Consider the following 14,310-nt stretch of genomic DNA (forward strand, 5'->3'; position numbering starts at 1 on the left):
TCCCCTTTGCCATCACATGCCCGATATGACGTCTGCCACTGTCATCAAAGCGCTCAACACCATCTTCGCTCTGTTCGGTTTCCCCGCCTACGTCCATAGCGACCGGGGATCCTCATTTATGAGCGATGAGCTGCGCCAGTACTTGCTCAACAGGGGCATTGCCTCGAGCAGGACGACCAGCTACAACCCCAGGGGAAACGAGCAGGTGGAGCGGGAGAATGGGACGGTCTGGAGGGCCGTCCAGCTTGCCCTACAGTCCAGAATTCTCCCGGCTTCCCGCTGGCAGGAGGTCCTCCCCGCGCACTTCACTCCATTTGGTCGCTCCTGTGCACCGCGACTAACGAAACCTCCCATGAACATCTCTTTGCCTTCCCCAGGAAGTCCACCTCCGGGGTTTCGCTCCCAACGTGGCTGGCAGCTCCAGGACCCATATTCCTCCGTAAACAAGTGTGACTCCACAAGGCGAACCCGTTGGTTGAGAGTGTACAGCTACTCCACACCAACCCGCAGTGCCCCGACGGCCGCCAACACACAGTCTCCCTCAGGCATCTGGCACCAGCTGGTTCCCCACACACCACCCTCCCTTCCCCCGGCACACCCCACCGCAGCCTCCGCTCCAGGACAATCCGTCCTCCCCTTGCTCCCACCCGGGGATGAAGAAGATTTCGACACGCTCCTGGAGTCACCGAAGACCAAGCCGACGCCTGAGTTGCCACCAGCACTGCGGCGCTCTCGATGACAGATCAAGGCACCGGATCGTCTAAATTAGTAACCTTCTGTAATTTTAAAAGCAATCTGTATGTATAGAGTTTTCCACCACCCCCGCTGGGCTCATTTTTAACAGGGGGTGAATGTGGTCATCACCACTGTTGTATTCTATTGTATATATGGGTTTTACGGTAAGGCCCCTGTACCCAGGCAGGGTGGTAGATCCCTGCCTGCTGGTTCCGCCCAGTAGGCGGAGTATAAATGTGTGTGCTCTCCATACAGCAGCCATTTTGTCAGCTTCTGTAGGAGGCCACAGATCTCTGTGTAATAAAGCCTTGATTACATTCTACTCTCGTCTCGTCGTAATTGATAGTGCATCACATATACACACTTTACAGTTTTAAAAGGTTATTAAAGGACTAGAGTTGCGGGTGTTCCCTGTGTTGGCAGTGGGGGTGGTGAAGTCAGGGGGGTGGGGGGAGAATTGCAATCTTTGCTGACCCAGACAGCTTTTCCCACCATAGATGACACTTATTAATATTTTTGGAGAATGGCGCCCTTTATTTTTCCCAGCTCAATGCCTATCTCTCCGAAAGCATCCTCCCGTGTACTTGATTCCCATCTCCCAATAATGAATCTGCTCAAGTCAAAGTCATAAAAGACATTTTGTACCTTAATCTCCTTTAAGTATTCAATGCAGTGGGCAACAAAACTTCTGCAATGTCTCTCATTTGGTCAACTCTGGGATTTCTAACCATCTGACTTGGCCAGAGTATTTTTTTAAAATTCATTCATGGGACAAATGGTGTCACAAGCTGGGCCAGCATTTATTGCCCAGTCCTTAATGCCCTTGAGGCGGCAGTTCAGAGTCAACTACATTGCTGTGGGTCTGGAGTCACATGTCAGCCAGACCAGGTAAAAATGGCAGATTTATTTCCCTAAAGGACATTAGTGAATCAGATGAGTTTTTTCGACAATCGGCAAAGTTTTCATGGTGAAAATATGGAATTAAAAGTCTAATGATTATCAAAGTTCTGCAAATAAAGGATGAAGACTGGGTGAAGTCCAACCTCAGGTAACCAACCTGCCTGGCCAGCAGCTTTGTAGTCCCTGCAGTGCTCGGAGCTGCAGTGGAGAGGCCTGGGACTGCAAGCAGTTGCCAATTTTAAGTGCTGGGAATCCAGGATGAGGTACGTTTTGGGGGTCTTATGATGGGGTAGATAGGTATGACCTGGTGCAGTGGACAGAGGGGGGTTGGGGTGTCAGTGGGTGGGGGAGGGCAGGTTTTGGTGGGAGGGGTTGGTGGGAGGGAGCCCCCACAGGAGCAAAATCTTTTGGGAGGCACCTGGTGATAAAAGCAGTCTACTGCTGGAGAGCCCGCCCCACCCCCAACTTCTGACCCTAGCTTGAACAGGGTTAATTTCAGGCTCCCTCCATCCCCTCACCTCTTCCCACCAGTGTGAAAATTGAGGCTGGGTGGGAAACAACCCTGAAGTGGTCTATAATTGCCTCAATTGAGGCAAGGGTAGGCAGGCAGGTATCGGCCTCACCCAACTAGGTCAAATTACGGAGAGATCAGGGTGTGCAGGAAGCCAGTGGTAAGGCACTCCAAAGAATTCTCCGGTTATGCCCACCCATGTAAAACTCTACCCCTGGGGAAGATGGCTATTGTCTATCACTTATGTGGCACAAATGTTACCTTGCACTTTTGGTCCAAATTTGAATGTAATTCAAGTCCTGCATGCGGTTGGCACAGATGTTTTATTATTGGTGGAGTTCTGAATTGAGCTGAAGGCTGCAGAATCTTTAGTAAATTCTGTCCTTATCAAGGGGGGAAGGTTGTGAAGTAGGCAAAGTTGACTGGACTGAGGAAGCGTGGCTGAGGATCCAGTAGTGATGTGCCAGGCTGTAAATGACTGACCTGTAGCAACCACAAGTATCCACCTTTGCGTCCGGTATCACTTGAGCCATTGGAGGGGTCTCCTTTTGATTTCCATCAATTTCAGTTTTACCTGTGAATTTCTGGCCAGATAATATCAATTATAAAACTTTTATCCATTAACCAGGTTAATTTAAAAAAGTCAATTACCAAAACTGTAATTAAACACGACAGTATCAAAACCCATGATTCTGCAACTGCAATCATGACAGATCGAGTCTTCTGTCTGCAGGCCATATTTCAATTGGAGGTATGGGGATTTTAGATCATGTGGTAAGCATCTATATCAGTAGTGATACAGACAGGGAACTCAGAGTTGGGGTGGTAAGGGGAATTTTTCTATAGAAGATACAGTGTTGGATGAAGAAGCTTTCTGATAGAAATTGGTCCTGTAGAGAAAGCTGGTATCCATATTCTAGTCAATCAGACTGCAAACAATTGTACAAAGAAACTGGCCATTCAAAATCTAATGGAACACACTTCTACCAAGATGCAGTCCTGGCAAGTAACTTCTGTCCATTTCATGCAAGGATACATTACACTTGGGGCAACAGAAACAGAAGTGGCAGGAATTCGGTGGATGCTGTTATTGCATATTGTTATTGTAAAGGTTATTTTCAAGACTTTTTCTCTGCAGATGTGAAATTTGCCCGGTTAGAGATTTTCTGGATGTCACACAAGTTTTGTTTAAAAATTGGGGGTGCTGCATTTGTTTCGGTTTGTACCACAACGTTGGGAGAATTTCTGAATACTGACTCTACATGATGGAGTGATGGCCTTCCAGTGTGACACCAGTGTGACACCTCCATCCTGACTGGAGAATGGCCTTAGTAGGCCTTTTTAATGTGTAGTTTGCGTTACCCCCTCTGAACCGATTTCTTCCACAAAAAACTGAGAGGTCGGAACATGCTGGCTATCCAGCAAGTTACTCTTCAACACTAAATTGCCTGCACTTCACCCCCAATCCCGCTACGTCGGTGCAGTGAATTCCTTGGAAAATTTTGATTATCCCAAATATTACATTTCCCTACTTAACAAGATGGGGCAAAATTAATCAAATTTGACTTGGCTGAAACACATTTGATTGTCATCTCATCGGCAATTACTTAAACACTTGCAATTTCCTCTGATGTATTACTGCTTTGTTTTAAAAATTCTTTTAAATTTAAAATTATGCATTTTATAAAGTTTGTCATTTTAAAAAGAAATATTTTCTGCCTTTCATGAGTATTTTGGTTTGTGCATTATCACTATCACATTTACTCATCTGTTTCTACTTTATCCATCATGTCTGGAAAATAACTAGAGTGGATTGACAAATATAAAATATAAAATTTTAAAAGTAGTTTTTAGGAGAAGGGGTATAATTTATGTACACTTTGCTCCTTTTTATTTTTATTTTTATTTTATTCATTCATGTCATACTGGTTGAGTTGTGGAACAGAAGAAAACAAATAATGCAAAACGCACATGTTACATATTTGGTACATTATTTTCAAAAGCCCGAGCAATTACAATCTAAATGTTGCATGAGTATTCTTGTGCGAGACATTGATTTCAACCCATTGCAAATAGTGCATAGTGTATAATTTTCTTTCGGCAGATGGCTGGATCAGGCAGAGGATGATGGCAAAATTGCACGAGAACTATTTGTTGCAGAAAATTTCACCTTTCCAGAAAGTAAGTGCCTCCAGTCCGGTGGCAACTTCACCAGATGGTTTTCTCTTGTGAATAAGAAGCACTTTGTTATCATTATCAACAGACGCTTCTGCATTCTGCTTGGGAAGCTGATGTCATTATTTTTATCTTTACAGAACATGAGCTGGAATTCAGAAGAAAGGAAATTGTAAGAAACTCTTCCCTTTCATGAATTAACTTTGTGTAAACATGTTGAAAGCCCATTAGATTTTGTAGAAGCATCAAACTGTTAAACGCCGATTGTATTTTTAAAAGCCAGTGTTTGTTGACTTAAATCCCACTTCCCTGATCAGCCTGAAAATTAGTGCTACTTTTTATCTCTATTCAGTGGGCTGCTGAGAGGTGGAAGTTCACGGCTGGGAGGATTTTGCAGTTTTACTGCAAGCTGACAGGAAAATTCATACGTCTGATGCCAGATAGCACAGTGGATGCTACTGCAGAGAAGGATGATCGCGATGGTATGAAAACTTAGAATCCAACTTTGCTAAGTCATTTGTAATGGAGATTGCTGATTTCTGATGAACAGTTTATTAATTTTCCCGTAATCTGAGTTGCATGGAATTCTAGGAATGAAGAGTATCAAAATGCCAAAGCAGGAGATATCACATTTTATTTATATTTTGAGCTAAAAAAATAATTATAAGACTTGCTGTTAGTTACCAAAAGATGTCTAAAGTTCCCAACACTCATTTCATTATTATGCTGTATTACAAATCTTAGAGCAAATGTACAGATATTGTTCAAAACAAAGTTGCTCAATTATTACTTATCGCCTCAAAAAATCCTTATGCAGAAAAGCAAGGGTAAAATAGTTTCAAAATGACATTTTCCACAAGTGCAACAATAGAATTATGTATTTAGTAACTATCTGGCAAGGAAATTACTACTTGCAATAAAATATTAACGGCTAAGTTTTTAAACATTTGTAAATGAGACAAGTTAATTTCCTATTGGTGCTGCACACAGATTTATACACTGTGGCCAAGATTCTCTGTCTCTTCCCGCTAGTGATATCTTCCAGGTCCGCCGAAGGCCACCCGACTCCGTGGTAGGTTCTCTGGCGGCGCAGTCAGCAAGCAACTCAAATGGCCATTAACTTTGACAGGACCAAAAGATCCTGCTGGTGGCCAATGATGAGCTGCCGCTGGAAAACCTGCCGGGGAGGTGGGCGGGTGGGAGGGGGGATCTCAGTCTATAGATGGAATCTTCCAATAATTTGTCAGAGTGTGGCGTGTAGTTCACGAGCTGCACAGCCGGGTTTCTCAACAGATACTCTGGGGGCTTGGGTCCGCTGCCACTCTGAAGAGGTGGAGCCTGATAGAGCCTCCACAGAGATCAGGGGGCCACCTACCCAACACGCAAGTACTGGCAATAGTGACAAAGTGGCAATTTCACTGCACCAGTGATCCAGAGATCGGGCTCATGCTCTGGGGAATATGGGTTCAAATCCCAACATGGCAGCAGCTGGTGGAATTTAAAATCAATTTTAAAAAGTCTGGAATACAATATGCCCCACGAGAATGATCATTGTTAAAAAAAGTTACTGAGGCCCTTTAGGGAATGGAAACTCCCATCTTTGGCCTACATGTGACTCCAGATGAATTGCAATATGGTGAGCTCTGAACTGTCCTCTGCGGTGGCCTCGTCCTTCATTTCAAGAGCAATTTAGGATGGACAATAAATGTTGGTCTTGCCAGTGACACCGACACGCATTGATAGAAGTAGGTTCCCAGAAGGGATAGAAACATCAACATTGTAGCAGAAGGAGGCCATTCAGCCCTTTGAGCCTGCTCTGCCCTTCAATATGAACAAAGAACACTAAAGCACGGGAACAGTCCCTTCAGCCCTCCAAGCCTGTACCGGTCATGATACCAACCTTGGCCAAAACCCCACAGAAAAAACAAAGACCAATACAGCACAGGATCAGGATCATGGCTAATTATCAAACTAAGTAACCTGTTCCTACTTTCCCCCATTCTTTGATCCCTTTATCCCCAAGAGCTATATCTAACTCCTTCTTGAAAACATAGGACACGTTCTACCGGCCATGTCTTTAGTCATCTAAGATGGCCACCCTCAAAGGACAATGGGAATTATGGCCAACCCAGGACTCAGACAGATACACAGCCTATGTGTATCTAAAACACAGGGAACCAGACCAGATCAAAACCCCCGCTCGTTTGTATTTTAATGGCCCATTTTCCCTGGACAATAGAACTCCAATCAAGCAACCGGTACAGCCACAGACTGATTGGCACCACTCACCTTACTCAGAAAGCACAACTGCCAAGGTCAATGACCGCTAAGGATCCACCCAGCCACCAAGGCACCTGCCCTTTTATTGGCCGAAATCGAAGACAGTGATCAGAGCCCTGTCGAACTATTTGGTCCAAGGTTAAGGACCGCCCCAAAGAGCGCAAAGTCCCAGAGCAATTAAAGAGGGCATAGCCATGTGTTCTGTCTCTTTGGGATTTTGCCTGTGCCAGCCCAATTGCAGCAGGAACAGCCAGCTAAGTTCAAGACCAATGATTGCTATCTGACGGATGAGCCCAGCAGAGACAGAACCACTTTCTACAAACCAGCCAAGTGAAATCCAGATAACGACCGTATTCATTTGCACAGTGCCGGTCACCCTGAAGTTAAGTATAGGTTATTGTAGCTGATAGGTGTAGTTTAATTCGTAGTAGATATTGTGTTTGCATGTTGAGATAACTCTTGTGTATATAAATAAACCATCTTTTGAACTAACTAAAACTGATTGTGTGGTCATTTGATCGATATAAGGGAAGGCTTGTGGTTCACTAAGATAAATAGAAATACCCACAGTATTGGCGATGCTGTTGGGACCGAAACAGAGCAACACGTCCCACAGGTATCAGAGCGAGACGTGGCCAGTAAATGCCAGGAGAGGCCTCCCATGGGAACCTCGATGGCTGCAACTGCATGTTTAAGAAACCACCTAACCATGCTGGTGCCGGATCTAATCGGCTATCCCCCCGTTCTCCCCCACTCCCACCAGGGCAGCCGTGGACTGAGTCCGCAACTGCCTCCCGAGGTTCCCGACGGGTCATACGTGGTTAGAACCACGCCATCGGTAACTTGGCCAGTTTTGTCCTGAGAATCGCTGGGGTGCCTCTGTTAATGGGCCGCGCGCAAGCAATTCTCCAGTCTCAGGAGCGGCGCTGGGCACGATTCCTGCGCAAACATCGATTCTCCGCCTCCGTACCAAATGCGATTTTGGCGCGGGGCTGCGGAGAATCCAGCCCCAGGTCTGTGCAATCTCAGAGCTGTTATTGATCCGTGGTTGTTATATTTTATTACATTTTGTCTACATATCAAAAACACACATATTATACCATTGTATGGACCAAGTGTTTCAACATTTTAAGTTAATGGAAATGAAAATCAGCAGAACTATAAAACGAGCAGCTGATTTGATATTGCCATGTCACAGTCATGTACAAAGTCAAGTTTATCCGGTGAGTTAAAATAAAAAGTTTGATGGACTGAATGAAATTTCACCATCTCTGAATTCCTGTTTTCCCCTTTTTTTATTCATTCATGGATGTGAGAATCACAGACAAAGCCAGCATTGTTTCTCATCCCTAACTATCCTCAAGAAAATGGTGCTGAGCTGCCTTCTGAAAATATTTTAGTCTATCTGGTGTAGGTACACCTACAGTGCTGTCAGAGAGAAAGTTCCAGGACAATCCACGTGGGACCTAATCTAAGATTAATTGTAGTTGGATACTTTCACTTTATATGAACAAGAGTCATGGATTTCAGAAGTTTCTATTTAATTAATTCTGGAGTTTCTAAACGATGAAGGGATTAACGTCCATAATGATGCAAGAGATCGCTGATTGCAATAAAGGACATTGCAAATAAAAGAGATGAAGAGAGTATAACTCAGGAGGGTGCTATATATCCAATGTGTAATTCTCAGCCTACTTCCGGCATATACCCAGTGAGATGTCTCAGTATGCAATATTAAATGCTTCTCTTTTAGGTCAGAGGATATTGCAAACTCTTGAAAGTATTGGAAATACTTTGGTGTTTCTAGTAATCTAGGAGACACAAATACAGAGGTTTAAACAGATTTATTCTAAACTCAAAAGTAATGCCACACCACGGCGCACAACTCAAGTGACCCAGCCAAGAACTAACAGAACACTTGGTCCAGGTCTGGGACGGAATTTAAAGGGCTGGGTAATGAGTCCCCGGTGGACGGCCTCCACACATTACCATGGGAACTCGTACTCCACAAGCCCCATGGGGATATCGATGAGTTATTCCCCATGATCCTAGTGAGGGTTATCATAGTGTTAATACAGAAATCTGTAGGTTATAGAAGAACATTTGTCTGAACTACAGTCCAGAGTCAGTTTGGAAGCATGGTACTAGCATAGAAATGCTTGGTGGTTATATTCAGATAAAGATCAAAAAGACATTTCAAGAGCCAATTGGATATAATGGGTGAAATCCTCCATTTGAGAAAGCAACTGTTGAACCCGGGACTGAATCATGAATGTTCTACATTGACAAAAGCGTTGCCAGTCCCGGAGCAATTCAGTCCTATTCATGGGCTAGCACCGGCGCCATGTAAAACTCGCACAATTCTAATGCATGCTGACCTCCATCTCAGCCAAGGTGATGCCACTGGTTGCACTGTAGCCAATTCACCCAACCTGAACATCTTTGGACTGTGGGAGGAAACCGGAGCATCTGGAAGAAGCCCACACAGACACAGGGAGAAAGTGCAAACTCCACACAGGCAGTCAACCAAGGCCGGAAGTGAACCCGGGTCCCTGGGGCTGTGAGGTACCAGTGCGAACCACTGTGCCGCCACCAGCAAACGACGTGCCGTTAAGAAACACGTGGCTGGGGGAACAGAGAATCCTACCCATAATGTGGGGTTGGAGTCATGTGTCGGCCCTCTAGATTTTCCTTCCATGTCGGACATTAATGAACCACAGAATCAATTCAGCACTGCCCCATCTTTTCTCTGCAGCTGTACATAGTAAATCAATGGAATTCTTCCATTGTTTAAAATGAACTGTTGAGTGCACTTAAGAGGGTTAGAATATGATAAATAAAATAAACTGCATAAGTGTAATTACCTCCATAGACCATGGACCAAAAATAAAATACATAACTGCATTACTGTATATTCTATATTACTTTTATGTCATATTTTATTAAGAATTCAAGCTGATCCATTGTAGGATTATAAATTGTCAGTCGGAGATAATACTTAAAAAATGTAATGTAAATTCTTTGTGCATCAGGTTGGTACATTCATGGTAACCTATCCACTTTAGGCAAGCTTGAAGTTGTGACATGTGAGCATCCGGAATAAGGTGGGTGAGCTTGCAGCATGGGTTGGTACCTGGGATCTTGATGTTGTGGCGATTTCGGAGACACGGGTAGAGCAGGGACAGGAATGGTTGTTGCAGGTTCCAGGATTTAGATGTTTCTGGAAGAACAGAGAAGATGGTAAAAGAGGAGGGGGTGTGGCATTGTTAATCAAGGAAAGTATTACGGCGGTAGAAAGGACGTTTGAGGATTTGTCTACTGAGGTAGTATGGGCCGAGGTTAGGAACAGGAGAGGAGAGGTCACCCTGTTGGGAGTTGTCTATAGACCTCCGAATAGTTCCAGAGATGTAGAGGAAAGGATTGCAAAGATGATTCTCGACATGAGCGAGAGTAACAGGGTAGTTGTTATGGGGGACTTTAACTTTCCAAATATTGACTGGAAATACTATAGTTCGAGTACTATAGATGGGTCAGTTTTTGTACAGTGTGTGCAGGAGGGTTTTCTGACACAGTATGTAGACAGGCCAACAAGGGGCGAGGCCACATTGGATTTGGTACTGGGTAATGAACCCGGCCAGGTGTTAGATTTAGATGTAGGTGAGCACTTTGGTGATAGTGATCACAACTCGGTTATGTTTACTTTAGCAATGGGCAGGGATAGGTATATACCGCAAGGCAAGAATTATAGCTGGGGGAAAGGCAATTATGATGCTATTCGGCATGATTTAGGATGTATAGGATGGGGAAGGAAACTGCAGGGGATGGGTACAATCGAAATGTGGAGCTTTTTCAAGGAACAGCTACTGCATGTCCTTGATAAGTATGTACCTGTCAGGCAGGGAGGAAGTTGTCGAGGAAGGGAACCGTGGTTTACTAAGGAAGTTGAAGCACTTGTCAAGAGGAAGAAGAAGGCTTATGTTAGGATGAGACATGAAGGCTCAGTTAGGGCACTTGAGAGTTACAAGTTAGCCAGGAAGGACCTAAAGGGAGAATTAAGAAGAGCGAGGAGAGGACACGAAAAGTCGTTGGCGGATAGGATCAAGGAAAACCCTAAGGCTTTCTATAGGTATATCAGGAACAAAAGAATGACTAGAGTAAGATTAGGGCCAATCAAGGATAGTAGTGGAAAGTTGTGTGTGGAATCAGAGGAGATAGGGGAAGCGTTAAATGGATATTTTTCATCAGTGTTTACACTGGAGAAAGACAATGTTGTCGAGGAGAATACTCAGGTTCAGTCGACCAGGCTAGATGGAATTGGGGTTCAAAAGGAGGTGGTGTTAGCAATTTTGGAAAATGTCAAAATAGATAAGTCCCCTGGGCCAGATGGGATTTATCCTAGGATTCTCTGGGAAGCCAGGGAGGAGATTGCAGAGCCTTTGTCCTTGATCTTTATGTCGTCTTTGTCGACAGGAATAGTGCCGGAAGACTGGAGGATAGCAAATGTTGTCCCCTTGTTCAAGAAGGGGAGTAGAGACAACCCTGGTAATTATAGACCTGTGAGCCTTACTTCGGTTGTGGGTAAAATGTTGGAAAAGGTTATAAGAGATAGGGTTTATAATCATCTTGAAAAGAACAAGTTGATTAGCGATAGTCAACACGGTTTTGTGAAGGGTAGGTCATGCCTCACAAACCTTCTTGAGTTTTTTGAGAAGGTGACCAAACAGGTGGATGAGGGTAAAGCGGTTGATGTGGTGTATATGAATTTCAGTAAGGCATTTGATAAGGTTCCCCACGGTAGGCTATTGCAGAAAATAAGGAAGTATGGGATTGAAGGTGATTTAGCGGTTTGGATCAGTAATTGGCTAGCTGAAAGAAGACAGAGGGTGGTGGTTGATGGCAAATGTTCATCCTGGAGCTCAGTTACTAGTGGTGTACCGCAAGGATCTGTTTTGGGGCCACTGCTGTTTGTCATTTTTATAAATGACCTGGAAGAGGCTGTAGAAGGATGGGTTAGTAAATTTGCAGATGACACGAAGGTCGGTGGAGTTGTGGATAGTGCTGAAGGATGTTATAGGATACAGAGGGACATAGATAAGCTGCAGAGCTGGGCTGAGAGGTGGCAGATGGAGTTTAATGCGGAAAAGTGTGAGGTGGTTCACTTTGGAAGGAGTAACAGGAATGCAGAGTACTGGGCTAATGGCAAGATTCTTGGTAGTGTAGATGAACAGAGAGATCTCGGCATCCAGGTACATAAATTCCTGAAAGTTGCCACCCAGGTTAATAGGGCTGTTAAGAAGGCATATGGTGTGCTAGCCTTTATCAGCAGGGGGATTGAGTTTCGGAGCCACAAGGTCATGCTGCAGCTGTATATAACTCTGGTGCGGCCGCACCTGGAGTACTGCGTGCAGTTCTGGTCACCACATTATAGGAAGGATGTGGAAGCTTTGGAAAAGGTTCAGAGGAGATTTACTAGGATGTTGCCTGGTATGGAGGGAAGGTCTTACGAGGAAAGGCTCAGGGACTTGAAGTTGTTTTCGTTAGAGAGGAGAAGGCTGAGAGGTGACTTAATAGAGACCTTTAAGATAGTCAGAGGGTTAGATAGGGTGGACAGTGAGAGTCTTTTTCCTCGGATGGTGATGACCAACACGAGGGGACATAGCTTTAAATTGAGGGGTGGTAGATATAGGACAGATGTCAGAGGCAGTTTCTTTACTCAGAGAGTAGTAGGGGTGTGGAACGCCCTGCCTGCAACAGTAGTAGACTCGCCAACTTTAAGGGCATTTAAGTGGTCACTGGATAGACATATGGATGAAAATGGAATAGTGTAGGTCAGATAGGCTTCAGATGGTTTCACAGGTCGGTGCAACATCGAGGGCCGAAGGGCCCGTACTGCGCTGTAATGTTCTATGTTCTATGTACTGCCACTGGCAAAGAATCGTTCCACCGGGAAAGAGGTACAACTTGACCTTGCTGTCCTTACCACTGTAATTAAAGTTTGAATCTGACGCAGGATGGATGATTGTCACTGTTATTCTGGTTGAGACAGGATGGAAAATTAGTACATACTTCTGTCATCCAGATTATTCTGCAAAAATTATCACTTTTATTTATTTTTTAAATGGACAAGGCTTTCCCTCACTAGCGATGACTCATAGCAGAGAAATTTCAAACTATCTTGAGAGTCAGGCCTATGTCAGTGATGGTATTCTCCGCCTTACGGTGCAGCACTTTGAAAAAACACTTCACGGATCGGGCCCCACGTCGTATCACTGGCAGAGCAGCCTCTGATTCTCCCTGCCACCAACAACTGAGAAACAAGAGGATCGGGTGTCATTTCTAAATGCTGCCCCAGTGCACAGCGAGCAAACCAGTCAACCCTGGAAACCCCTTCCGCGACACCCACCTGGCATCCCCTTGCACTAACTGGAAACCATCTGGCAGTGCCAGGGAGTATCCAGGGGGTTCCAGGCAGTGTCAGGATATACCAGGGCACTGCCACGATGGAAAATGGAATAGTGTAGGTCAGATAGGCTTCAGATGGTTTCACAGGGTGCTTGGGCATGGCCCGGGTATGGCCGGGCAGTGCCAGGCATGACCCTCCACCCCCTGAGCGCTACATTCACCTGAGCCCCTCAGAGAGGCCTGCTCAAGGTACATTGCTTTGGAGACCAGTTGTGATACACGCCATTCTGCCACCACGCCGCCGTGGATGGACTTTCTGGCGGTGTGCGGTTGGGGAATGGTTCTGACATAGGGGCCTGATAATTATATGCTCAATTATTATAATGATGTTCCAGACGTTGAATGCTAGGAAATGCGCCCTGTCACTCATGGGGGAGAGAACAATTACGTCATACATTTACACCGATGTAAAACGCAACTTTGCAATTCTCGCGGCATTTCCATTCCCATCATCGAACCCGCATGATGCAGCGGGAAGTCTTGGCCTCAATATCTTTAAGGAGGTGCTGATGCCCTCTGTGATTTCTAACTCTCAAATTCCAGAGAAATGTATGCACATGTTTTCCATGCCCTGGCGATGGTATGTCTCTCCTTGCCAGCTATGGACAAAGGCAGCTATTTGTGACTTCTAATATTCCAAGGTGGAGTTAATGGGCCAACTGCTACCTCATCCCAAACAATGGGTTTCAACCAGAGTGCCTCATTAGTTGCCGAAAGCCAGGCTGCCACATGACCGAGACTTGAGCTGTCTGAACCCATGTAATGAATAAGTTGGAAGTTAATTTCAGTTCGCTGTTTGACCTCCGAAGAGAGTGGTAACTCCCGGCAGCAACCTGCGCTATCTAGAAACATACCATCAAACAGTTAGCAGCAGAAGGAGCTCTGTCTAGGTACAATCGCCTGGCCTTCACCTACACGGTGAACTACTGGAACTGTCGCCCACAAGATTCATTCAATTCTACGTGCCTACTCCCCTCTTGGAAATATCATTTCTGAAAAGACGGATAAATCTGCGATAGTCAGCCAGCCTATCCTCTGAAATTCCCGCCATTTGACTTTTGATTCTGGATCCTGGACTCACGTAAAACTAGAACTTGTACTTTTATTGTGATCTGTCCCTGTGCCCTTTTCTTTCCCTTATTCCTCCTTTAACGCATGAGTGCAAAAAGGGGAAAAAAACCTTTCCATGTATTGTGTGTGTGTGAAATAAACCACACTTTATTTGATCTTACTTTGAGTCTGCTGTT

General features: G+C 44.9%; 1 protein-coding gene across 1 annotated transcript in view; it reads left to right on the top strand.

Moving 5' to 3' along the window:
- LOC119972132 overlaps positions 1-14,310 on the top strand; it is a 660,627-nt gene that overhangs the window by 142,192 nt on the left and 504,125 nt on the right. Inside the window, exons 12-14 of the mRNA XM_038808465.1 lie at positions 4,251-4,327; positions 4,462-4,493; positions 4,674-4,803. Coding sequence (XP_038664393.1) covers positions 4,251-4,327; positions 4,462-4,493; positions 4,674-4,803 — 239 coding nt within the window. The remainder of the gene's footprint in view (positions 1-4,250; positions 4,328-4,461; positions 4,494-4,673; positions 4,804-14,310) is intronic.

The sequence above is a fragment of the Scyliorhinus canicula genome, chromosome 10 (assembly GCF_902713615.1).
Source record: "Scyliorhinus canicula chromosome 10, sScyCan1.1, whole genome shotgun sequence".
NCBI classification, from domain to species: domain Eukaryota; kingdom Metazoa; phylum Chordata; class Chondrichthyes; order Carcharhiniformes; family Scyliorhinidae; genus Scyliorhinus; species Scyliorhinus canicula.